This window comes from Colias philodice, chromosome 13, assembly GCF_061535455.1.
Source record: "Colias philodice isolate Cphi_HAF_F1 chromosome 13, ilColPhil1 Martin Lab GWU primary, whole genome shotgun sequence".
Lineage (NCBI taxonomy): Eukaryota > Metazoa > Arthropoda > Insecta > Lepidoptera > Pieridae > Colias > Colias philodice.
In genome coordinates this window covers 4,136,468-4,161,363 of record NC_143098.1, presented here as the reverse complement: position 1 = coordinate 4,161,363, position 24,896 = coordinate 4,136,468, and the positions used below count along the sequence as shown (strand labels likewise).

Sequence of the window (24,896 nt, the reverse complement as noted above, 5' to 3'; positions counted from 1 at the left end):
ATTTTATACCTTGTGAGGCGATTTTGCCCCCGATGACCTACAATTATTGGTATATTAAAAAAAAATTGCTGTTATGCTATCGTCAATAACCCTTTTTTAAATTGAAATAAGAAAAACGATACATATCTAACCAATATTTTAAAGAAAATTAAGTTTTTGTCCAATCAAGGACTTAGTAATTACGATTTCACTTAACTTCCTCTAAGTGTACTGAAAAAAAAAGTACTATGCAACTCCGGCGAGTAACTTAAAAAGATAGGTAATTTTATTGCAATTCCAAAATGGTATAACACTTACTTGAAAAATTCTTATTAGGATATGTAAAGATAATTTTCGGGAACAATACCCCAGCAGAACAAAACATACCAATAACAATGTAACCAAACTAAACACGTTTGGTGGTTCACGTTGGGTCTGTTACCACGCGATTATCCTGCGAGACTTGCATTTTGTCGTAGGATGTTGCGCATGCATAGGGAGGACCCTCAATTTTTTAATAAAATACTGTGGTTCGACGAGTCTACTTTTAAAAAGGACGGATACATGAACCTACACAATTTGCACGAGTGGCACGTAGAAAATCCCCACCTACTTAGAGAAGTTCGGTCCCAATATCGTTTTAAAGTGAACATTTGGACCGGAATACTAAATGGTAAATTAATAATAGGACCCTTTGAGCTACCTGAGGCACTGACTGGAGAGGCGTACTAACACTTCTTACAAAACGAATTACCAAATCTATTGGAAGATGTGCCGCTAGAAACAATGAGGAATATGTGGTTCCAGCATGATGGGTGCCCAGCACATTATGCATGTCCTGTAAGGGATTTCCTAGATGAAGAATACCCTGGTAGGTGGATGGGAAGGGCCGGTGCTATAGCGTGGTCAGCTCATTCACCGGATTTAAACCCGTTAGACTTTTTTTACTGGGGTGCTATAAAAGAAAAAGTTTACGGAAAACCCATCAGGGACTTGGCTGACTTGAGGGCGAGGATTACAGAGGCCGCGGAATCAATAAACAATAGAAGATTTGCCCGCCATATCTCCCGCTCATTTTTAAAACGATGTAGGGCGTGTATTTATGTTGGTGGTAGACATTTCGAGCATTTTGTTTAAATAAATAATTACGATTTTGTTTTATTTTTGAGTTTCAATTAAAACCATTGCAATAAAATATTATTTATCTTTTTAAGTTTTATGGAACAGAATAGACATTTAAAAATGTACTATTTGCGTACGAGTTTGAGACTATTGTTTTATTAGTATGTTTTGTTCTGCTGGGGTATTGTTCCCGAAAATTATTTTTAAATATCCTAATAAGAATTTTTCAAGTAAGTGTTATACCATTTTGGAATTGCAATAAAATTACCTAACTTTTTAAGTTACTTGCCGGAATTGCATAGTACTTTTTTTTTTCAGTACACTTAGAGGAAGTTGAGTGAAATCGTAATTACTAAGTCCTTGATTGGACAAAAACTTAATTTTCTTTAAAATATTGGTTAGATATGTATTGTTTTTCTTATTTCAAAATGAAAAAGGGTTATTGACGATAGCATAACAGCAATTTTTTTTTAATATACCAATAATTGTAGGTCATCGGGGGCAAAATCGCCACACAAGGTATAAAATTTTAATTTTTTTTATAAATGCCTTTTATTTTTTTAATACCCAGAGGGGAATTTTTTTTTTATTTTTCTGGTGACTCTCATGACCACCCCTATCACCCCTCTTCCTAGCTACGTAACCTTTTGGGACACCCTGTATAAAAGTACCATCGCCCTCAGTGCGGTTTTACTATTGCTAAAATTTTGCTATTATTTTACACATGCTACGTGCTAGTAGGACTTTTTAAACTGACTGACTAACTTTCTGACTTTTTAAACCTAATTAGTAAATAGCATATCATAATAAAGGCAGTACAATTAATCACTATCAAATCTTGATTATTTTTTTACTTTTGATGCTAGTTTTTTAAATACCTACGGTATTGTTCGTCGTAATATTTAGATCGCGTTACAGTAGCGATGCCAATGCATGATAACATCGCTACTGTATCGCATCGCCACAAAAAGCCGTGATCGAGGGGCCTAAAATATGAGGACCGATGAAAAAAATTATAAATTTGTAAAAAAATCTAACTAACTATAAGTATAATATAAATCATTTTTTGCAGGGTATTTCGAAAAGTAAAGTTTGTGGAACCATATGTTTCCAGTATCGCCTTTGGACATACTATTCAATTAGATCCACAAACTACAAAGCGATTTAGAAATATTAGATGGAAATTCAATAAGCGCTTTCTATATGGCGCTCTTTTATTATTTACAAAAGATGATTGTAAATCCTTCACTGTAGCAACAGTTTTAGATCGTGAAAGTTCTTATCTCTGCAATGGAAAGGTAAACATTATTTTACAATAGATAATAATTTACTTTTATTATATAAAGACCACTTGTGTATAACTGAGGAAGCTCAATAATAAGAAATATAGAACAGCGGAAACATCGCCTTAGCACTCATCATCAGATTGGTGTTTCAAAATTTTCTTGAATTATGACCGCACAACAAAATTCATTAAATTATTAAAATTGATAGGCCGGGAGATACTGACAGAAAATATTGGGTCATTTGTACCAGTATGATGGTAGTTCAGGGGCTTTAAGTACGTAATGACAAAAAGAAAAAAATGGTGAAAGCGGTACCGGCTGGTACCGGAGGCCCAGTCGTGGGGCAAACTACCGCCTACTTCTTTTTTATGGGCTATCAGAAAATCCTAAAATTTTTGTGGAACAAATTGTTTGACACTCGTAATTTATCCGACGAATTCGACTAAGGCCCAAGCGACTGGGCCGCCGTACCAGCGCTCTGACCATCTTTTTTCTTTTTGGCATTGCGCACTTAAAACCCCTGAAGAACCCCAAACCCCTGTACAAATGAACAAATGACCCAATATTTTCTGTCAGTATCTCCCGGCCTACGAGTTATTTTGAAAGTCTTCTCAACCGTCCGCCAAAAACAATTGAGGTTCTCAGTTCGTAGTTTTTCTTTGTTTTGTTTCTTCATTCGATTACAATTTCTACACTGTACCTTATTATATTTTTAGTGAATCGTACTTATCTATTAAGTTTATTTGTGATTCCTTTATCTAAGTTATAGAGTGAAGGTATTAAGTTCTCTCTACATTTATTTCTCTCCATGCGCACGAGAGTTCAAAATCCTAATAAGTTGTTTATCTATAGTATAATTCATGAAACTTGTTTAGATTCCAGTTTCTATAATGGACAATTGTGCGATACCCAACAATAAGGATGAATATATAATGATAGAAAGTGACATTTATTTTGAACCTTATTACCATGTATTAAAAGTGCTGAAAGACCCCACCTTTCCGGAGGATTTAGCCATGAAAAAATACATAGTAGACGTGGAGGTAAGTACTTCATATCGTATTTAGCCATCTACTATAATATTATAAAGCTGAAGAGTTTGTTTGTTTGCTTTTTCTAACGCGCTAATCTCAGGAACTACTAGTCCGATTTGAAAAATTATTTCGGTGTTACATAGCCCATTTATCGCGGAAGGCTATAGGCTATATAGTGTGGAAATTTTCTATTTCATTATTAAGGTTTCCGTATAAATTGTTTTTTTACTCGTATGTGGTCACTTTAAGGGCCCTTAGTAGGTGAAAACGGAAAAATGGACTGTTTTCTATGAGCTATAATTGAAAATATTGAAGTTTTTTCGCACTGAAATTTCTAATATGTATTACAGAACGTATGTGTGATGGGATGACTGTTTCCAAAACACGATTGGAAAAATTTTGCTCGATAAAAAAAAATCCTGAAGTTACCTCTAAAATATCATATAAATTCTCATTACAACTGTATTTTACGATAATAATTCGTATAAAATCACAAATACATAGGTATTTACCTTCTCGATTTCGTGACTGTTTTAGATTTAGAAAATACTAAATATTTTCATTCACTTTTTGATAAAAATGTGAATGGCGCTTACGATTTTCAGTTTCGAGCACGTTGATTCCATACTAAACGCGGACCCCCTCACCGCTTACCTCAGGCCCGAATAGCTGAATTTTCGCTGACCGCCTAACCCCCCTTAAGTTTAGACACTTTTTCCTTTGTGTTCTCGGGGGTTGCTACGTACCAAATTCCAAGATTTCTGTGTTCACTGCAAATAACCCTTTGGTTATGGTTCCCTTGCGAAAGTCGATATTTGCGAAATTTTTTAGAATAAACGGCTGCATCTTTTGATAACTTTGGTACATTGATATTTGATACATCAACGCGTTCCTTTGAACAACTGGAATCTTCCCCCTTATCCTATTCTGGTATAAGCAACAGCCAACAACCATACCCTCTGTTATGGTCTATGGGCGACGCAACCTGCTTACCACCAGGCAGTTCGTCCGCTCGTTTGCCTCCCTATAATATAAAAAAAAAATTTAGATGAAAATAAATAGGTACATATTTAAGAGAGCTCCCATACAACACGCTTGACACTTATTTATGGTCAATAACTAACAAATATTGATAACGGCAACACGCTTGAAATTTTAGAATAGATAAAGTAATCTTTAGAATTTTTAACAGAAAAAAGATAAAAATTTATTGAATGAAAATAAAACGAACATTTAACATTTATAATGTAAGCCAAACATGCTAAGGTATACCGTACAGATATGCGTGTGCAGGTTAACACTTAACCCATCATACATAGGCTCAAAACCTGCACACTGAACACTGCACAGGTTCCACGACACGTCTACCTGCTTTAAGTTGTACGGCTTGTACCATAGCGGCGCCATTGAATGTAATTTTATACAAGTTTGTGCCCGTTATTGATAATAGCGATATATACATATTATTAAATGACGCTAAAATTATTTCCAATTTGAGCTCATTTAAGATTAGGTATAATGCGAATATAGTGTAATCTCGAGAATTTACTTTCCCCAAACGCCGTGGAGGTGCAAATTCGCCATCTCCGTTTTTCCATCGATCGTCGAGGCACACAGACTAGGCATCGCTATATGGTGCACGTTTCATGTACCCGGGCAAAGCGGTTCGGATCGACATTTTTCATTCGAACCGCAAGGGACTGGAAAATGCTTTCCGAGTCTGTGTTCCCCGACGAGTACAATATGGAGGTCTTCAAGAAAAGAGTGAACGGATATCTTCTAGGGGAGCGCCCTCCATCTTAGGCCACATCTCAGCTTACCATCAGCACAGAATAATAACTAGTAGCTAGCTTACCATCAGGCGAGATCGTGGTCGAGGATACAATAAAAAAAGAAAATAATAAAAATAAAGTTGGGAACGATAGTTTCCTATTGTAGCTTAGTTTATACTACTTTATACCTATATGTATATGATTTAAAACAAACTTAACCCATAATATTGAATGGCCATTTCACAATGCAACGGATTTGTGTGATACAACAATTTGTATCATGAAAATAATTTTACAGTGACACACTAAGCTTTCGGTTCTCACATAATCCGGTTTTTACGGCAGCGAACCCAGCTGCGACCACGCCACAGCCGGTGAGAACGAACACGTGCGTTTCGGCGGGGCCGATAGTTTCGGCTATATTTTGGTCGAAACCGAAACTAGATTTTTTTTGCCGAAACTTGCCGAAACCGAAACCGAAAGTTCGGTCGGTCACGAATTATTATTTGTGATTTTAAAAGTCACTTATAGAATGGTTTTGTAGACAATTTATCAACACGTCCGGAATGTACCTAGTTCTTTAAAATCGTTTGGTAATTAATTATTGTAGATTAAGCAGCAGTATTAATTCTACGCGTCAGAAAATATAATTTATTATGATATCTGATAATAATATGAGTACATATTTATTTCCCCTTATTTCGTGGCTGATCAGTTGTATACATAATATACTACATCTGTTGTATACATATAAGTTTATATTTTTCATTTAATGTTATAGGTATGTATAATAAAAAAATATAAAAAAATCCTTGACCTTTATTTGCTATCAGCAAGTATGAATTATTATAATCGTATCGTCATGGACGTATAAAAAAAGACGGACGCCGTATTACGAACAAACAACGTGAAGCCACCATAGTAAGCTAGCGATCGTGTAAAGACAATAAACACGCACACACTCTCACCATAGTAAGCTAGTCGGCCGCCATTACGTCGTGAACTACCGACTGATTAACTGCGTCACTGTTTCACAAAAAATATTTAAAATGCCGTCTTGCGTGGTTAAATGGTGTCGCAACAGTACAATTTTAAATAACAAAACACAAGGGATTACATTCCACAGGGAAGCAAGTTATTTCTTTTATGTTTTAATGACAAAATTATTACGGCAAAATTTATAGAAAAAAATACAGCCGCCATTGTCATCAACACAGCTGTTGCCATTGCAACATGGCACACACATGGATGTTTCGCCGCCATTACTAGGCTTCACTCAATGTTTAGGCGATATACCGTCCGTCTTTTTTTATACGTCCATGCGTATCGTATTATATATTGATTAAAATTTTTTAATCGTTTTTATATACAAACTTTTTAAACAAATTATGAATAATATTGTTTCTAGGCATCATCCTCGCCACCCCTGTACTTGAGGGAATTCACGCCGGATATACATAGAAAATTTTTGTCTTCTGCGGAGAAAATGTGTTTAAATGAGAGTCAGTACGAGGCCTTTAAATTGGCTTTGACACATGAATTTGCCGTAATTCAAGGTCCACCAGGAACGGGAAAGACATATTTGGGCGTTAAAGTAGCCGAAAGAATACTGAAATTAAAACAAACTGAAAAGAATTGCTTTTTGTTAATAATATGCTACACAAATCATGCACTGGACCAGTTTTTAGACGCTATTTTGCGAATAACAACATCGATAGTGCGCATTGGCGGGCAATCGCGTATGGAATCTATGAAAAAATTAAATTTAAATGAAATACGTAAACAAGCCTCAAAGTGTCCGGAGTGGGATCTTTATTATGATAAAAAGAGGATACTAAAAACTTCCGTTTCTAAATTGAATCATTTACAAAATATCATTTCGGCGATAGATAATGGAATTTTAAACATTAAAGTATTGAAAGAGCAAAACAATATTAGAAATATTAGAAGTACAGTTGATAAGATTGAAACTCACTATGAAACTTTATGCAATTGGTTATTTGATAGCAACTTGATAAAGTATGATTATTCACAATCTATAACAGCAGATGATGCAATCTTAGAATCTTTAACCAAGAAAGTATCTGATGATGATGGTGACATTAATGTAAGAGATGTTTGCGATATTTTTGAGGATTTGAACATCGATAACGAAAATTTGGATAATATATGTGAATTTTCATTGAACGAGACAAGAAAAGATCTAATAGAAAAGATTAAAACATATAAAAGTAAACCAGCCCACAACGTAAAAGTGGATATTATAAATTATCAAGTATGGATAGAAACATTTGAGGTGTGTTGACATTTAGTTATTTTATCCTTTACGATTTACATGAGTAATTTAATGCAGTAGGTACATTTAAGAATTATTCTTCTTCGAAGTTAAAGAACGTGTTTATTTTCAGGACATGAAACATACATTTAACCAAGATGAAGTTCAAAACGTAGATGTACAACATGTGAATCCTTTGCGCATGTCGTTACATAATCGTTGGATGCTTTATTTTCAGTGGGCTTCTAACATTAAACGAAACTGGTTGCAGAATATAAAACCTATACAGGTAAGTTTATTATTGTTTTCACTTAATGTAGTTTGTATTCACCAAAATAGAAATGACCGTTATAGAAGTAATGCCCTACTCTAAGTTTCACTTAATGTGTCATACTGAATTTGTAAAGAACAATGGCAGAATAATATTACATTTATATTATATACATACTAGATTTCCGCCTGCGGCTTCGCCCGTGTTTTCAAAGGAAAACCCGCATAGTTCCCATTCCCGTGGGATTTCCGGGATAAAACCTATCCTATGTGTTAATCCAAGTTACTAGTTAGTTGTGTGCTAAATTTCATTGTAATCTTTTCAGTAGTTTATGCGTGAAAACCATACATACATACATACAAACCTTTCCTCTTTATAATATTAGTATAGATTATAATAAATATAATATATATATATATATATTATTATACATAATTCATAATTCTAAACGTTATAATTTATAAAAAAGATTTACGACAATAATTATGATTACTATAAAATGGTCAATATGATGAGACTATCTGCATATTATGGAATTTGCAAAAGACAAAAGCCTCATGCTTCTTTATGTAACTAACTCTGTTCCAAACCACAAAAGAAAAAACATGGAACCCTTATAAATTTCAGATTGATACTTCCAGTTCCTGAGAAAAACGGTCTTCTCTTCGAAAGACAGACAGACTGACAGAATATGGAATACAAAGTGATCCTAAAAATATAAAGCTTTCGTTTATTTCTTTTGAGGTTCGGAACCCTAAAAATGGCAATATTTAAAAACGGAAAAGAGATATTCAAATGCTTATTTTTGACTCAAACACGCATTTTGGGTATCGCAGTCATTTTAAAAGTCAATTTGGCCAAAATCTTTGGTATTTATTTCCGTCCCTATGTCGACGTATACTCCATTGAAATGTTACATTTTTTAGGCCTAACCTTGCAGTTTTTAGAGGACGCAATTTTATGTTTTTGGTGTGTAGGGGGGGTCAGTGAGTAGCTAAAACCAAGTTTGTGGGGTTGCCACCCTCGTCCCACGGGCGCCATCTTGAAAATAGCGGTTGAAATGGTTTTTACGATATATCTCTTAAACTATTTATCTGATAAAAAAAATTGTTAGCATTATTTGTTGCAAATTAAATTTTCTACAACTTTTGTCCAGTAACTTTTTGTCGTAGAACTATAAATAAAAATGTTATAAGCGAAAACGTTCAGAAATTAGAGCTTTTTATATTTTTCAATAAAACTTTTTTTTATCATTTTACGAAAAAATGATATCAGACCATTTTTGTAGATTGTTTTTCGAGGAACAACTTTTATATACAACATTTTTTCATTACGTCAATAGCTAAGGTTTTACAGCGCTCTGAAGTGAGTACTATTTTTCAGTACTCCTAACTATACATATAATGGCTATTGGCTCTTTTCCCAGACTCCAGAAAAATGGAAGCACACTGCAGAACATTTCAGCCCTGCTTTTCGATGTAAAAAAAAACGCGCTTCCAGACTTCGTCAGTTCAGTCAATAATTAATTATTAATAATATTGCAAAATTAATTATTAATTATTAAAAATATTAAAAACAATTACTGATGACAAATTATTATTAGTACACACATAATATATATGTATACTGTATAGTTAAGAGTACTGAAACATAGTACTCACTTCGGAGCGCTGTAAAATCTTAGCTATTGACGTAATGAAAAAATGTTGTATATAAAAGTTGTTCCTCGAAAAACAATCTACAAAAATGGTCTGAAATCATTTCTTCGTAAAATGATAAAAAAAGTTTTATTGAAAAATATAAAAAGCTGTAATTTCTGAACGTTTTCGCTTATAACTTTTTTATTTATAGTTCTACGACAAAAAGTTACTGGACCAAAGTTGTAGAGAATTTAATTTGCAACAATGTTAACAATTGTTTTTATCAAATAAATAGTTAAAGAGATATATCGTAAAAACCATATCAACCGCTATTTTCAAGATGGCGGCCGTGGGACAAGGGTGGCGACCCCACAAACTTGGTCATAGCTACTCACTGACCCCCCCTACACACCAAAAACATAAAATTGCGTCCTCTAAAAAATGCAACCCCAAATGTAACTTTTCAATGGAATAGTAATATTGTTGTAATTTATTTAATAGGACGAAGCAATTGCGGCCAGTGCAGCTTATGAAGAGTCAAGAATAATACTAGATATTCGTTTATTAAAAAGATACAAAGTTATTGGTATGACTACGAGTGGAGCGGCAAGGATGAGGAAATTAATCCGAGAGGTGGCACCTCAAATAGGTAATAAAATAAAAATAACCATATTTATGCAGCATGGTAAAGCTTGCATTTTAAAATATTGCGTTGTAATTATAAAATAATTTGGAAAATCCAAAAGTGCACGCCTCATAATTTTTTTTTAATAAATATTTATTAATTATTATTTTTGTTTATTTAATAACAATTAAACCACATCGAATCAGACCCTGAAAAATGAAAGGGTTCTATTCCTGAGCATACTCAAGCGTAAGAGAAAAAAAAAGACTCGATTAGTAAAGTATTTCGGTCGCTATCGTGTTAACAAGAAAAAGGATCCGCACATACAGACACACGGACGTCCAAGACAGAACTTTTTTAAACTGTTTTTTAACTAGTTTAAATAACAAAAATGACATCAAAAATATCATGAACGTTAAAAATAGTGTTTTTTCTTAATATGTGTGTGTATGTATTATCTTACAAGTGCAATGTATGATACATAAAGACATTTTAAGTTTGAAAAATCAGATGTTTTGCGCGAAGTGACAGTAGTACCCACCTCAACGCTTCGCTTATGAGGCGTGCAATATGAATAATCTACTATATAAAAATAAGTCGGGTTTTCCTTCCTGACGCTATAACTCCAGAATGCACGAACCGATTTCCACGGTTTTGCATTCGTTGGAAACGTAGACAGAGAAACCAATAGACAAATTGATATCTTATGTCGCATTCACACAAGAAAAAGAGCAACTTATGCCGGTGTATACATAATTACAAACATTTCCTCTTTATAATATTAGTATAAACATGTAAGTATGTAATGTGGATATCTCATTATTATCCACTTATGTTATGTGAATAATATTGAGAGATTTGTATCTTACAAATTGCGGGGTAAATTTTCCCTCACACGGTAACCCTAAATATTGTGACGTATTCTTTTTTATCTCTTTCTGCGACCAGCGACACGCATTGCCGGTGTCTATTGGATTCTCTGTCTACGGTTGGAAAGGTCTCGGGCTCCGTGAGGTTTATAGCAAAGAAAAGGTGTCTCTGGTGGCGAAACGGAGTTCGCCCGGTTTGCTAGTTTCTTTATATAAATAATGGGATTTGCCAAATTAATGTTAACAGGATAATGCTTTATTTACTAACCAAACTCACTAACAGGTATAGTGTATACCTCTAAACTCAGAACATTTGGTCTGAGCTTTACAAAGTTTGCAAATTAACTGACTCCGAAACCAAACGACTCGACGGATTATGCTTTATAAGGTGTCGTTGCAATCATCAGAATTGTGGCAGCGACATAGGCTACGTGATTTAGTAGTCGAGTTTATTTGCATTATAATAATTATGCCTTTGCGCTTAAGTTTTGTAAGAAATTAACGAAGATTTGAGTGAAGAAGGCGTGAAGAAAAAGGGGCCATTTTCTGTATAAATTGGCTTTTCCATGTTAACGTAAATCTATAGGTATTATAAAGCTGATGAGTTTTTTGTTTGGTTTGTTTGTTTGACAAGCTAATCTCGGGAACTACTGGTCCGATTGGAAAAATTCTTTCGGTGTTAGATAGCCCATTTATCGAGGGAGGCTATAGGTTATAAGTATATCATCTTGCTAAGACGCGTATTTCCAAACTATACATAGCCAGAACGCAACCATAGGAAACTGCTCGTGTATACTTTGTAATGCTGTTTTTAATTTTGTTATTACAATATATACACGAATTGTGCGTACTGATCGTGTATACTTTGTAACGCGGATGCTTGCTTCTTCGTTCCAAACTATACACGATCAGTAGGCAAAATATAACTAAATATACTTACTACACCACTTACGCTTGAGCGAAATAATAAATATATAGGCAATCAAAGAATTGTACAGCTATATCTATCTACTTTTTTTTCTTCTTGATTGATTCAGTAAAATATGGAATAAAAATATTATTAGGTAAGCTTAGAAAAAAAAATAGGTAACAGATATAAGGGTTACCTATGGGTTAGGTTAGGTTCGTGTTTTTTTTAACTACACAAAAATAGGAGCTCCTCGAAGCGAGGCTCCGTCGCCTCGCAACCGTCTTCTGGACTTATTAGATTCTTACATTTTAGTACTATTGTCAATTGTAAGTCGTGCAGTATAGTCGGGAACGAAGACACAAGCATCCACGATACAAAAAATATACGATCAGTACGCAACATTACATACACAATACACATGCATTTTAATAATAGATTTCAAAACAGCAATACAATAATATAAACGCGAGCAATGGAAAGACGCCGCGCTTACTCCGAAACATACACGATTAGTCCGCATGCGTACTGGCGCTGTATATTTTGGAGCGCTATTCTTACTTACTTCACTACAAAGTATACGCGAGTATTTGCGTACTGCTGTTGTATAGATTGGAAAAACTTTGTAAAAAAGTTATTTCCAAACTATACGTGATTAGTTTCACACCGTTGCGTACTGGCCTTGTATAAGACGCTGCTAAGACCAACAGGAGCGGAGTAATGCGGGTAAAACCGCGGAGCACAGCTAGGTCTGAATAAACCTTACATCTTGTTGCAAATTTCACACATTTAACATGCCTTTCTTTTGTAATTTGCGTTTTCCTTGTACAGTTATAGTTGAGGAAGCTGCTGAAGTACTGGAACAACATATAGTGACATCCCTTCAACAAAATTGTCAGCACGTAATTCTCATTGGTATGTTATCTAATATTTTAAAATAAAATTTCAGGTTCTCTTAATAAACAGCTGTAATTTTCTAAATATATGATTTTGTAATGCAGAGTAGCGGTAAATAAGTATAAGATATCTGTATTACAAAAAGTAATTTTTCATAATAATAAAATAGTTGATAATAGTAATCTATTGTTGAAAGGTGATCACAAGCAGCTACGACCATCGGCATCGCACATGAAGTTGGCTAGACATTACAATATAGAGGTGTCTCTATTTGAACGGATGATAAAAAACAAAATACATAGCAGATGTCTTTCGGTACAGCATCGGATGCGGCCGGAAATAGCCGCCCTTATATCCCCTCATATATATCCAGATTTAAAAAACCATTCGTCGGTTGAGTGCTTCCCCAATGTTCGAGGTCTTGCTCACAACCTGTTTTTCTTCACCCATGAACACCCTGAACAGGTAAAATCTTTTAAAATGTCAACTAGTAGGTAGATGATAAGTGTGACATCGAACATTATTCATGTAATGTTTTAGAAAATTTTTAGACTTAGCTTGGCTTCACGTTTTGTCACGTTAAAACTTAATTCACATCTGACATCTCTCCCCTCCCGATATAAAAAAGAGCTTGTACCGAGCGCACGTGTCAAAAGTGAAACTTCTTTGGCAAGATTCAAAGATACCAAAATCGTTGTCTTACTCCAAGACGTGACGGTATTGTCATGACGCGACCTTGCATTTTACTCTCAACGCGCCTAAAAAAGTTACACTTCAAAAAATAAAAAATCGTTTATTATTAAATCGTTTAATGAGAACATTACATTGGGTTACACAGTACATTAGTTAGTTATATGTAATAAATGTATATGTGATCAGTGATCAGCGTATTCTGCCAGATGAGTAATTTTTTTTTGTCATTACCGTGACTTCAACCCAAGACTAGGACAAGGAGGACTCTTAAGACAAGGAAATGTTCAGATATGAATTAATAACACTGAATTAAATTAGTGCCTTCTTTTTCAGAATTCCGAGGATAGTACAAGCAAGTTCAATGAAAATGAGGCAAATATTATTCTCGGATTGGCAAACTACATAATGCAACAGGGATATGAACCCGAAGATGTTACAATTCTCGCTGCATATACCGCTCAAATGTTTTACATGACTAAGGCAGGTTTTTTACTATGTTATTTTTAAGCTATTGCATAGCTTCTATTGCGGGCCTTGAGCGCGGGGACCGAATTGAGAAATTCCGTAACGAAAAAACCTCACGCTCCCCACTCCGACGGGCTCGGAGGCAGAGGCGGCTCGTGACAAAATTTTTTGGGTGTTCACTTGAAATAAAACACTGAAAATACATGGTGTAAAGCAGTACATTTATCAAAAAAAATACTTATAAAGGAAATACATACGTCTTTCTTTTTGGTGTGCAAAAATATCTACTTATAACTTAAAGCGACAAGACATTCGTAAATGTCTGTTGTTGCTTTCATCACAACCACACAACCACGGTGTTTTCACATAATATTGTTCGGATTTAAACACACGCGTATATGTTTTCGTTTTTGTCGTACATTTTTGCGTAAGGTCAAGTTCAGGCCGTGGCAGTCCCTTAGCTTTCAATTCAAGCCGAATTTGTAACGTTTTAACACACTTTTTAATGAACGCCACATTATAATTGTTCATTTTCACACTCACAAGTAATACTGATAACTACAAACTATTTCAACACGTATATCTTATGATTTTAATTAGAAAATTCCCGAATTTGCATTCGCGCGCGTGCATTGAAGTTGACTCGAGAGTCGAGTGTTTGTTTATAATATCGCTGTCCTGTGTACGGGCGCCCAGGCGCGGCGGTAAAAACGAACCGGCAACGTTTGCGGGAGCGGCGCTCCGAATTTTGCTATTTTTCCATAGAAAGATTCTGTTTCACGCGCGCAGGGCACTGGCAAACCCTCTCTTTCACTCCTATTGGATTTCGTATTAGGAAATGTACTAAATATTTTTTCATTGGAGCGCAATCGTGAGCGCTCCGCTTCGCGCGTTACTGTATAATACAGTATTATTCAGGTGTATGGAATGATGGAATGATGGATATATTCATTGGTATTGACACTAGTTTTTTACGATTACGATTGATTTTAAATAGTAATAATTAACATTAATAATGAAATTAAGAAGTATGATTTTATTATAATTATTTATGGGAGTTCACTTCACCAGCGCTCCTTAGGGCGAGCCGCCTCTGCTCGGAGGTGTGGCTTGAAGGCATGCTATGCTTTACCGCGGCAGTCCCCGAGTGCCACACGTCTTTTTTTATTTTTTTAATTGTACAACTATCTTCCCAAATCTTAAGGAAATCTATACTTAATTAATTAATATATAATATGTACAACGAAACCTGGTTAAGTGAAACTTAAAGTGACCTGCAAATTTGTCGCGTCCACTTTACCCAGTGTCTCAGATATCCAGGAAATTAAAATATCTGTTACATCTATTAGTAGAGGTCAGAATAGAGTTACCTATTTCAGTTATAGAGTTGTGATTACTTATCACATAATTATAAATTTTAATGAAAAAAAAAATTACGTAAACATTATACCTGAGTTATTAGTAGGATTACAAATGTTAAGTAGGTATATAAACAAAAATAATCACGCACATTTTTTAAAAAATAGTAACTACCAAATTGTAACCTAAGTATAAAAAAGACAATTATGTTAACTATATGTTTCATAGACTACATCGTTACTTACTACCTACTTGGTACCGGTACTTACATTCAAAGGACTGTCTTTCTAATAAAAAAACGGTTAAATGCGAGTTGGACTCGCACACCGAGGGTTCCGTGCAAACAACAACACCAACAACAACCTGTATAATTTAATGATGTATTTAATTTAAATGATTTGTTTCAGAAACGCGATAATTATGCATTTCTGTCAAAAGTGAAAATAACGGTGGTCGACAATTATCAAGGCGAAGAATCTAAGATCATATTATTATCTCTTGTGAGAAATAACGCAGATAACAAAATAGGTTTTTTGGGAACTGAAAACAGAATTTGTGTCGCCTTGTCTAGGGCTAGAGAAGGTAATTGTTAAATTGTTTACCTGGTTTTACCAATTTAGAAGTAGAAAATGCTCATGCATACTATTTATATTTTAAAGGTCTCTATATTTTTGGAAATATGTCAATGTTGAAGAATCAGTCCGAACTTTGGAAAAAAATAAATGGAACCCTCGGTAATGCATGTGCAATTGGCACCACATTGGAACTTCGATGTCAATCGCATCCTGATTATATAACACAGGTAATTTTGTACGAGTTGGTGAAGGAATTGAATTAGGAAATAGAGGAAACGACTAGGAAGGGTAAGAAATTTTAGATTTTCGGATCCGACAATCATCGCACAACGAAGACATTAGCATTTTACGCCGAAGCATCATGTGAGGGTGAGGGCCTATTCATGCCGAAGTGTGTTCGACTTCCACATCTATATAATATTATACTTGCCTACCCGACAGACGTTGTCCTCTCAAGTGAAATAGGGATTCATCTTAATATATGTATATAAATCTCGTGTAACAATGTTTGTCCTCAATGGACTCCTAAACCACTTAACCGATTATAATAAAATTCGCACACCATGTGTAGTCCGATCCAACTTGAGAGATAGGATAGTTTAAACATGTAGGTACCACGGGCGAAGCCGGGGCAGACCGCTAGTATAGTATATAAATCTCGTGTCACAATGTTTGTCCTCAATGGACTCCTAAACCACTTAACCGATTATAATAAAATTCGCACACCATGTGTAGTCCGATCCAACTTGAGAGATAGGATAGTTTAAACATGTAGGTACCACGGGCGAAGCCGGGGCGGACCGCTAGTTTTTATATATTATAGAGATTGGAGTACTAGTACTTTAACTTACTTTTTATCAACATAGATAGATAGAGATAATTAATTCTTTATTGCACAGACAGAAATTAACATATTTTCTTTGAAAACGCGTGCACCGCTTCGCACGTGTTTTCAAAGAAAAATCCGCATAGGTCCCGTACCCATGGTTCCCGGGATAAAACCTATCGTATGTGTTAATCCAATTTACCCTCTATATGTGTGCTAAATTTCATTGTAATCGGTTCAGTAGTATTTGCGTGAAAGAATAACAAACATACATACATACACTTATACATCCATCCTAACAAACCCATTTATAAAATTTGTAGGATATTATAAATAGGATTATTATCTATTTGTGCATTTACTAGTGTGCAAGCGTAACGGCTCTTATAGATTATTCTGTTTGTCTTTATAGATTGACTCACCTAAGGATTTCGAAAAAGTACCAGAAGGGGGTTGTATGTTGAAGTGCGATGCGAAACTTTCTTGTTCACACGCTTGTCCGTTAATATGCCATGCGTATGACCGAAACCATGACGAAATACGATGTATTGAAAAATGTGAAAGGTAATATTACGATGTTCGCTATGTCCTAATCATTCGCTTTAGCTGTGGCTTTAACATACCATATCATGTGTTGTATCATGTGTATACACTTCAAAATGGGGAAAAATAAAAGTGTCTATATTTCAGTTTCACAATGGTGTTTATGTTCAGTTTTTCAGGGCTTGTTTGATATCCATGAATGCTAAATATATGAAAGATGAAAAGTGTTACTTCCATATATTTTCAAGAAAAATCAAACTTGAATATTTTTCAAAAAAAAAAGGAAGTTTATATTTATTGTTTCAGAATATTGTGTGATTTACAACATGTATGCCCTCTCTGGTGTGCGCAAGAATGTACACCTTGTAAAGTTGAAGTGGAAAAAACACTTCCTTGCGGCCATATTAATAAAGTACCCTGCCACATTGACCCAAATACAGATAAAGTTCTTTGTCACAAAATAGTCACTGTGACTTTACCAAGTTGTGGCCATGAGGTAAAAGCATTCAATAATTTTTTTTCACTGTTCTTTCTTATTTGACTTAATTTAATTATGCTTAGGTACAATACTCTCAATACGAGTTTTACAATTACTACTCTTTGATTAGTCATGAGTTGTGTGTGTGAGGTTTGTGAGGACTAGTGAAAAAAATATCTGTGTTTATATCATTGAGATAATATTACTATACGTATGGAGGAGACACCACGAACAAAATCTGTGCGCCATTTTTTTGCTCTAACTAAGTTTTAAAAATTATTATCTAGTTAGGTTCTTACCGATGAAAGTTATTCCTTTGCACATTTCCGTATTATTTGTATTATTTGTGCAATATCGTAACACACACGAAGACATATTTGATGCGTTTCACTTTAAAACCATTAAAAAAAACCGCTCAACATACGTCATGTGGCGTATGTTGAGCGGAACATAAGTGATGTAGGCGGTGTCGTCTCCATATATGTATATCTCAATGGTTTATATTAAAAATATTTCATGTAGTTTTTGTAACTTTCGAATCGAATGAAAGAGCTCGATTTGTAAAATATTATATATGTATATACATTATTTTCGCGCGAATTTCAAATCCAAGATCACAAAGAAGTGGTCGGTTTATTTTTTATTTTTAAATTTAAATAAAATTCGTTATATCGTAATTTCTTCTTGTATATATATATATACAGTGATTGTGGAATGTTTGAATTTTACAGAGAATTTTCAGAGATGTTTCTGTTTTTTTCAGGCGAAAAAGATTTGTTATATGGACATAGGGTTCGTGGCGTGCCCTGTAGAGTGCAGCGCGCGGCTGGAGTGCGGCCACGCGTGCGCGCGGACGTGCCATGTCAACAGCGATCCCGAACATGAAATGGTATCATTTTTTATTTCACCTAGGATATTTTCTTTTTGTGAAAGCTTTTTGTGAAAGAAAATATGTATGAAAATATAAATAGGCTATCAGGAACATCATCAGCGGTTTTAGTTGACCGCTGAAGTCCACATTATCCATCGTATCGACTATCGACCCTGGAACCCAGAGTTGGTACACCAAATTGCTAATTCATATGTGATGTAAGTTAATTAAATTGCAGGAGAAATCTCTGTTAGTATAGGAATTTTATTTTCTTTATCTGAACCTTTCTAAAATGATTTAAGTTTTTCAATAGATCAACTTCTGATGAAACAACATAATTTGAAAGTAAAGAGAGGTTTTTCTATCCTGAGCTGCTCAATAAAACTATTTTTATATTCATTTAAGATTTTCACACTTACTTACTATAATTTTGAATTATCGTTTAAATTAATGTAGATTGTAATTATCATGTAATTAATATTTTGTTTTTAGTATTCATGCGAGAAACCTTGCGTAAAACATAAAAAAGATTGCTCATTTACTTCGGAAGAGGATAAAGAAGACCATATGTGTAAAAGAAAATGTTATGAAAAGTGTGATGTTTGCAAGGTTGAGGTAAGTACATTGTAAAATATTATGCATAGAAAATATGGGAGATATAATTAGGAATTCGTACCGAAAACATCGTGTAGGAATTTATGCTTATTTGTTATTCGGAAAAAGGTGCTCCTCAGTTCTGACAATGGCATCCATGTAAAAATGACGCTCATGACTTCGCTCGAATTATATATGCGTTGCAACTTGGTTGCAACCAAGAAGGTTGCAACCAAAGATCTTGAATATCCGAATAAACATTGACATACATGTACGTAAGCCGCTGTTTTTTTCTTTTAGTGTAGGGTGTGTAGGGAGATGAAGTAAAGTTCCAGCCAAATGAAATGAAATTATATTTTTTCTAAGTTATTCAAAAATACACTAAACTAATTAATAAACTACTTAAGCGTGGGTTGGTGGCGCGAGTTACGGGACAACTGGGGGGCGACACTCTTCCTGCGTTAGCACAGCACCTAAATTCTCTTTAGTAGTTTGCGTTATACATACTAGGTTTTCTTGCTCCCATGTTTTTAAGCGTAGCGAAATTCAAAATCTTTGGATGCAACGATCTTCCCGGAAACAACCATCGCGTTAATACGAATATTCACCGTGCCCATCTAATGTAGCATCCGCGGCAGTGAAAACAAATATGAGCTTTATTTTCATGATGATGTATCTTATTAATCAGCTAGTCTTAACAAGTTAATTTTAACACTTAATGCTTAATGTGAATTAATAACTGAAAACATAGAATTTCTATGTTTTTTTGTATATTTGCCTGCTCTTTTTATTATTTTATTTTTCTATGTTAAATTGTTCCGTTTTTAAGGTCTGTTGATATTCCAGGTTATGAAAAAAAGACAAAATTGCAAACATTCTCAAAAAGTTCCGTGCCATGTTGATGTTAACACCATTTTGTGTCGCAAAAACTGTGCTCGCTTACTGCCTTGCAATCATCACTGTAAGAAGAAGTGCCACGAGCCTTGTGGGGATTGTGAGCAGCTAGTAAGTGCTCAAAAAGACCTTTCTTTTCTTTTATGGTATTTTATGGGAAATAAATGCTCATCTATAAATTGACGGTGATGGAAGAATGTTTCTATTGAAATGTCAGTAATTTACGGTCTAATTCGACCGTATTTTTTTTTAATTAGATTGTACCTATACAACCATGATGGATTCTCTGGATGTCAAATTTATCAATATGTACTTTACGAACTATTGGATTTTTTTCTTTAATCATAAAATTTTATACTTAATGGTAACTACAGAAAAAGTCGACAATAATAATTAAACTCCGATGTTTTTTTTTTAATAATGGAATAGAAATTATGTTTTACCTACATCTAAAATTTTCATACCTTCCAATTCGGTACGGTTTAGAAATTTAGTGAGAAGCACTTTTGTGATTTGACATCTTACTTTGCGCAGGTTCTCAAGAAGATTCCGGAGTGTGGGCACAAAGTTAAGGTACCATGCAAAATGACGGTCGATGCTAGCATGTGCAAAGCGCAATGCCAACGCGTGATGTCGTGCGGGCACCCGTGCCAACGTCTCTGCTGCGAACCCTGCGACGAAGAGAATTGCAACTTTTTGAGGGAAGACCAAACATATGATTCTCCTTGTGGTCATAAAATAGCACTGCCGTGTAATATTTCCCAGAGAATACGTTGTGGCGGTAAGTGCAATAGAAATGTGCGTTTTCTAATAAAAGTAGCCAAAATAAAGGTCATTGGGCATACTGTTCGGACATTTGACCCAGGGGGGTGCACAAACAATATTATAAAGCATTGTATTCACAGAAAAAAAAAACTATTGCGAGGCGCCGGGTCTAACTATCCCTCGCTAAGGTTGATGTGGTGTTTTTCTATGTTTTGAATTGACCACGCATATAATAATATTATGTTAAGTAATAGATATTTTTGCTAAAATAAATATTTCATAAGATATCACTACATAGTATAAAACAAAGTCGCTTTCCCTGTCCCTATGTCCCTTTGTACGCTTAAATCTTTGAAACTACTCCAACGGATTTTGATGCGGTTTTTTTTAATAGATAGAGTGATTCAAGAGGTTTATATGTATAATAACATCCATTAAGTAGTGGAGAAGTACTGTTATTTTTGAGGTTTCTAATGTGATGTCGTAAAAAATTACATTTATTCCGCTTACATTGCAAACGCAGGCTGAACCCTACGAGTTTTATCAAAATAATGTACTAAGTATTATAGGGGAGAGCGGGGATGAAAGTCACATTTTTAACTTTTTTTATGTAACTTCCAAAATACGTTGTTTAGGAATGATATTTGTATACCAAAAGATAGTGTAATTATTCTGTTACAAAATAAATAAACGTATTTTTGTGTAATATTATCAGTTGTAGAAATATTTTGTATTTTCACTCTAAAGAAAAATGTGACTTATAACCCCGGGTCAGGCATGGTTGTCACAATGCCTAGGGTAGGTAGTCACGTACTAAATAACAGGCAATTTATAAATAGAAAGTCACACTTTGGTCTTATAATTTTACGGAATAATTTTTAATTAAGAACTCTTAACCAAATGAAACCGTGTCTACGGTCTTTATTTCAGTCTGAATATTAATCAATCACAATTTTAGCAAACAATAATAATCGTGAGTCAATATAGAGTCATCAAGGACAGATGGACTTCCAGCAGGTTTGTTAGGGTGATTTTCCGGTGTTGATTGAAAATTTACGGCTAAAACAAACAACCTCAAAACGCAATTAAAGTCATCTCGCATACAGGGGGCTGGTTGATAGGTGACAACCAGCCCCCGAAAATTTGTGACAACGAGCCCCATAACACGTTTTATGAAAATAAAATTGAAAATAAATTCCGATCAATGAATATCTAAAAAACTATACTACAATATTATAAAACACATTTCATCATCATCAAATGAACTGAAAGATTATTACTGTAAAACAAGAACGTATAATTACGAGGTTCGACACAGCAGCACAAAAATTTACTTTTGCTGTGCGAAAACAATAAACACGTGTGGGGCCCTCACGGCAGATCGGAGCGGTCTGACGCGAAGTTGGGACAGCGTTTTCACTGTATCGCTCTTGCCACGCTGTTCAACAGACTTATTCGATAGTTCAGTTTTGTGTTAAGACCGCTGTGACAAACAACCCGTGAGACAACCAAACCCGGTCTCCCCTACACATTGAAAAGGTCTACAGAAAAGTCCGCGATGGTATATGTCTATCTCTTATGGATAACCCACAATAACTTTTTTTTGTCATTTACTTTTTACGACAAATAATGGCTAATTTTCGAAGCGATTTTAACCAATACAACATTAATCCTTAACCAATTAAATACCATGGATACATTGTTCATTTAGTATAGATCTATATTGCCCTTTACACCGTATGATTTAAGTGAATATTTTCGAAGATATTACAGATTTAAAAATTGCGGGACGTAGCGTTTGCGGCCGCCCGGCTATGTATTTTATACCCGTGCGATGCCGGAGCGGGCCGCTATATTTTTATACCTATACAACGTTCACAATTTTTCTGTAGTGTATTTAGTATCAGCATTGCACCCGTGCGAAGCCGGGGCGGGTCGCTAGTTTATTATATGTCGTCAAAAATGTCATACTATATCATCTTCGAAAATCCACGTAGTACCTTAATACATAATCTTATCTTATATATAAAAATGAATCGCAAAATGTGTTGGTAAGCGCATAACTCGAGAACGGCCGAACCGATTTCGATAATTCTTTTTTTATTATATTCCTTGAAGTACGAGGATGGTTTTTATGTAGAGAAAATGTAAATATGTATGTACCACGGGCGAAGCCGGGGCGGACCGCTAGTATTATATAAACTGACATAGAAGCGATGTATGCTAACAAACTAGCAGTTAAAGCTATTCCACGGGCGGAAAGCTAGTACTTAAAGAATAAAAATTAAGAGCAATTTCTATAATTCTTTAATATAAAAAAGAGCGTGTGCCGAGCACACGTGTCAGAAGTGAAACTCCTTTGGTTTATAGATTTAAAGATATAAAATCATCGCCTTACTCCATGACGCGACCTTGAAATTTTTCAACGCGCCTAAAGAAGATTCACTTCAAAACATTCGGTTTCTCTGCGCACACTTTCGAGTACGGGTCAAATATGCCCAACGGCCTTTATGCCAGAGCTGGTCGTTCACAATTTCAGAGAATGTGGAGTCACGTGTGTTCCTGGAGTACTGCAAGGTGGCGTGCGAGGCGCAGCTGGAGTGCGGGCACGCGTGCGCGGGCTCGTGCGCGGCGTGCTGGCAGGGCCGCCTGCACGCGCCCTGCCGCCAGCGCTGCGACAAGCCCAGCATCTGCGGACACGTGTACGTGCACCCTGCTCCCTCCTCCTCTTATCTTAACCACAGAATATATAATGGAATATAAATAGTCAACCATAATTACTGGTCGATTAAGGAAAGCTGGTATGTTCACAGTACTCACACTTATGCAATTTTACTATACAGTATGTTCAAAAATAAATGCGATTCTAGTGTACCTAGACTTGAATTATAAAATGGGTGCGTTGTAGATAATATGAAAGCTCTCATAACTTATATGTAAAATTACAATTTAAAAGTACTATGCGTGCCAAATAAGAATAGGACTGTCAAGACGCCATATTGTTCAGTAATACGTGCTAACTTCATTACCAAAGCGTATGGTGTACAAAAAAATCAATAAAGAAATTATATTCAGTTTAAATATTTAATGTACGCTTTGTTGGTATTTCTAATACATTTCTAGCCAAATTTATTATGAATGAGTAGGATTTGAAAATAAAAGCACGTATATAAAAAAACATATATATTATTTCAGTTTTTATCAATCGGATAATATTTCCTCTACACCACTTAACACAGCGTCATCGTCGTCGTATTCTGAATCTTCATTGCTGTCGCAGTCACTGCTATCTCCGCATTAACTATGAAAATGTCAACTTTTTATGAATACTGTTTCCATACCTGTATAATTAATTTATCCATAATCCATCAGTGAAATTCAATAAATAGTATTTTTTAATGAATATAACGATTATACAATAATTAAATATAATCATGAACATTAAAAAATAATTATATGAAAATTCTTTTTCGCACATTTTTTGCTGGCAGTACTAATTTGACAGTTTTCGTGTGAAGTTGGCAGCAAGCGCGGTCCTATTCTTAGTTGGCACGCATAGTAACTCAATCGATGAACTTAATTACATATTTATTCTCATACCTAATCAATTTTATTGTAATATAGTATTGATAATCATTCAATTATCAATCAAATAATAAATAAATTTCATGTCATATTCAAAATAACGATATAAACAATACAAATAACACATGCGCTCACTCCCAATACAATACAAGCGAAACTCTAGCACGTAAGAGATAAGGCTACATTACAATAAAAGCTGTATTGTTCAGCTATGTATGAAAATTTTAACTTACTGCGTTTACATTTAGTTTACAAAACTTATTAAAATTGTTTCATAATTTAACCTAGGTAAAGTAAAAAAAAATTCTAATCCGCATGCCGCGAAGTAGTTATCTCGTCGAATATAGTTAGTAGTATACCTAACGTCTTTGTTTAAATTACATCTAATTTATAAATACAGGGTGTATTTATAAACAATTGCAAAATAAAAACAATAATTGTCCCCTTCACTCTCATAAGCTAGTTTGCGCGCGAGAGAGACTGGCAGACTTTTCATGATGCGTATGCAGTATGACGTCACGCCGCGCGCGTCTTCATAGACACTACATATGTGCAATGTGTGAATGTGTTT

At 34.8% G+C, this 24,896-nt stretch overlaps 1 protein-coding gene across 1 annotated transcript in view; it reads left to right on the top strand.

Annotated features, from left to right (window-relative positions):
* LOC149483311 (NFX1-type zinc finger-containing protein 1-like) overlaps positions 1-24,896 on the top strand; it is a 40,932-nt gene that overhangs the window by 8,430 nt on the left and 7,606 nt on the right. Inside the window, exons 7-23 of the mRNA XM_089702302.1 lie at positions 2,174-2,399; positions 3,263-3,430; positions 6,602-7,489; positions 7,602-7,757; positions 9,881-10,028; positions 12,612-12,695; positions 12,874-13,142; positions 13,704-13,850; positions 15,602-15,776; positions 15,854-15,996; positions 17,008-17,159; positions 17,445-17,634; positions 18,380-18,505; positions 18,980-19,102; positions 19,928-20,086; positions 20,510-20,756; positions 23,280-23,442. Coding sequence (XP_089558428.1) covers positions 2,174-2,399; positions 3,263-3,430; positions 6,602-7,489; positions 7,602-7,757; positions 9,881-10,028; positions 12,612-12,695; positions 12,874-13,142; positions 13,704-13,850; positions 15,602-15,776; positions 15,854-15,996; positions 17,008-17,159; positions 17,445-17,634; positions 18,380-18,505; positions 18,980-19,102; positions 19,928-20,086; positions 20,510-20,756; positions 23,280-23,442 — 3,564 coding nt within the window. The remainder of the gene's footprint in view (positions 1-2,173; positions 2,400-3,262; positions 3,431-6,601; positions 7,490-7,601; positions 7,758-9,880; positions 10,029-12,611; positions 12,696-12,873; positions 13,143-13,703; positions 13,851-15,601; positions 15,777-15,853; positions 15,997-17,007; positions 17,160-17,444; positions 17,635-18,379; positions 18,506-18,979; positions 19,103-19,927; positions 20,087-20,509; positions 20,757-23,279; positions 23,443-24,896) is intronic.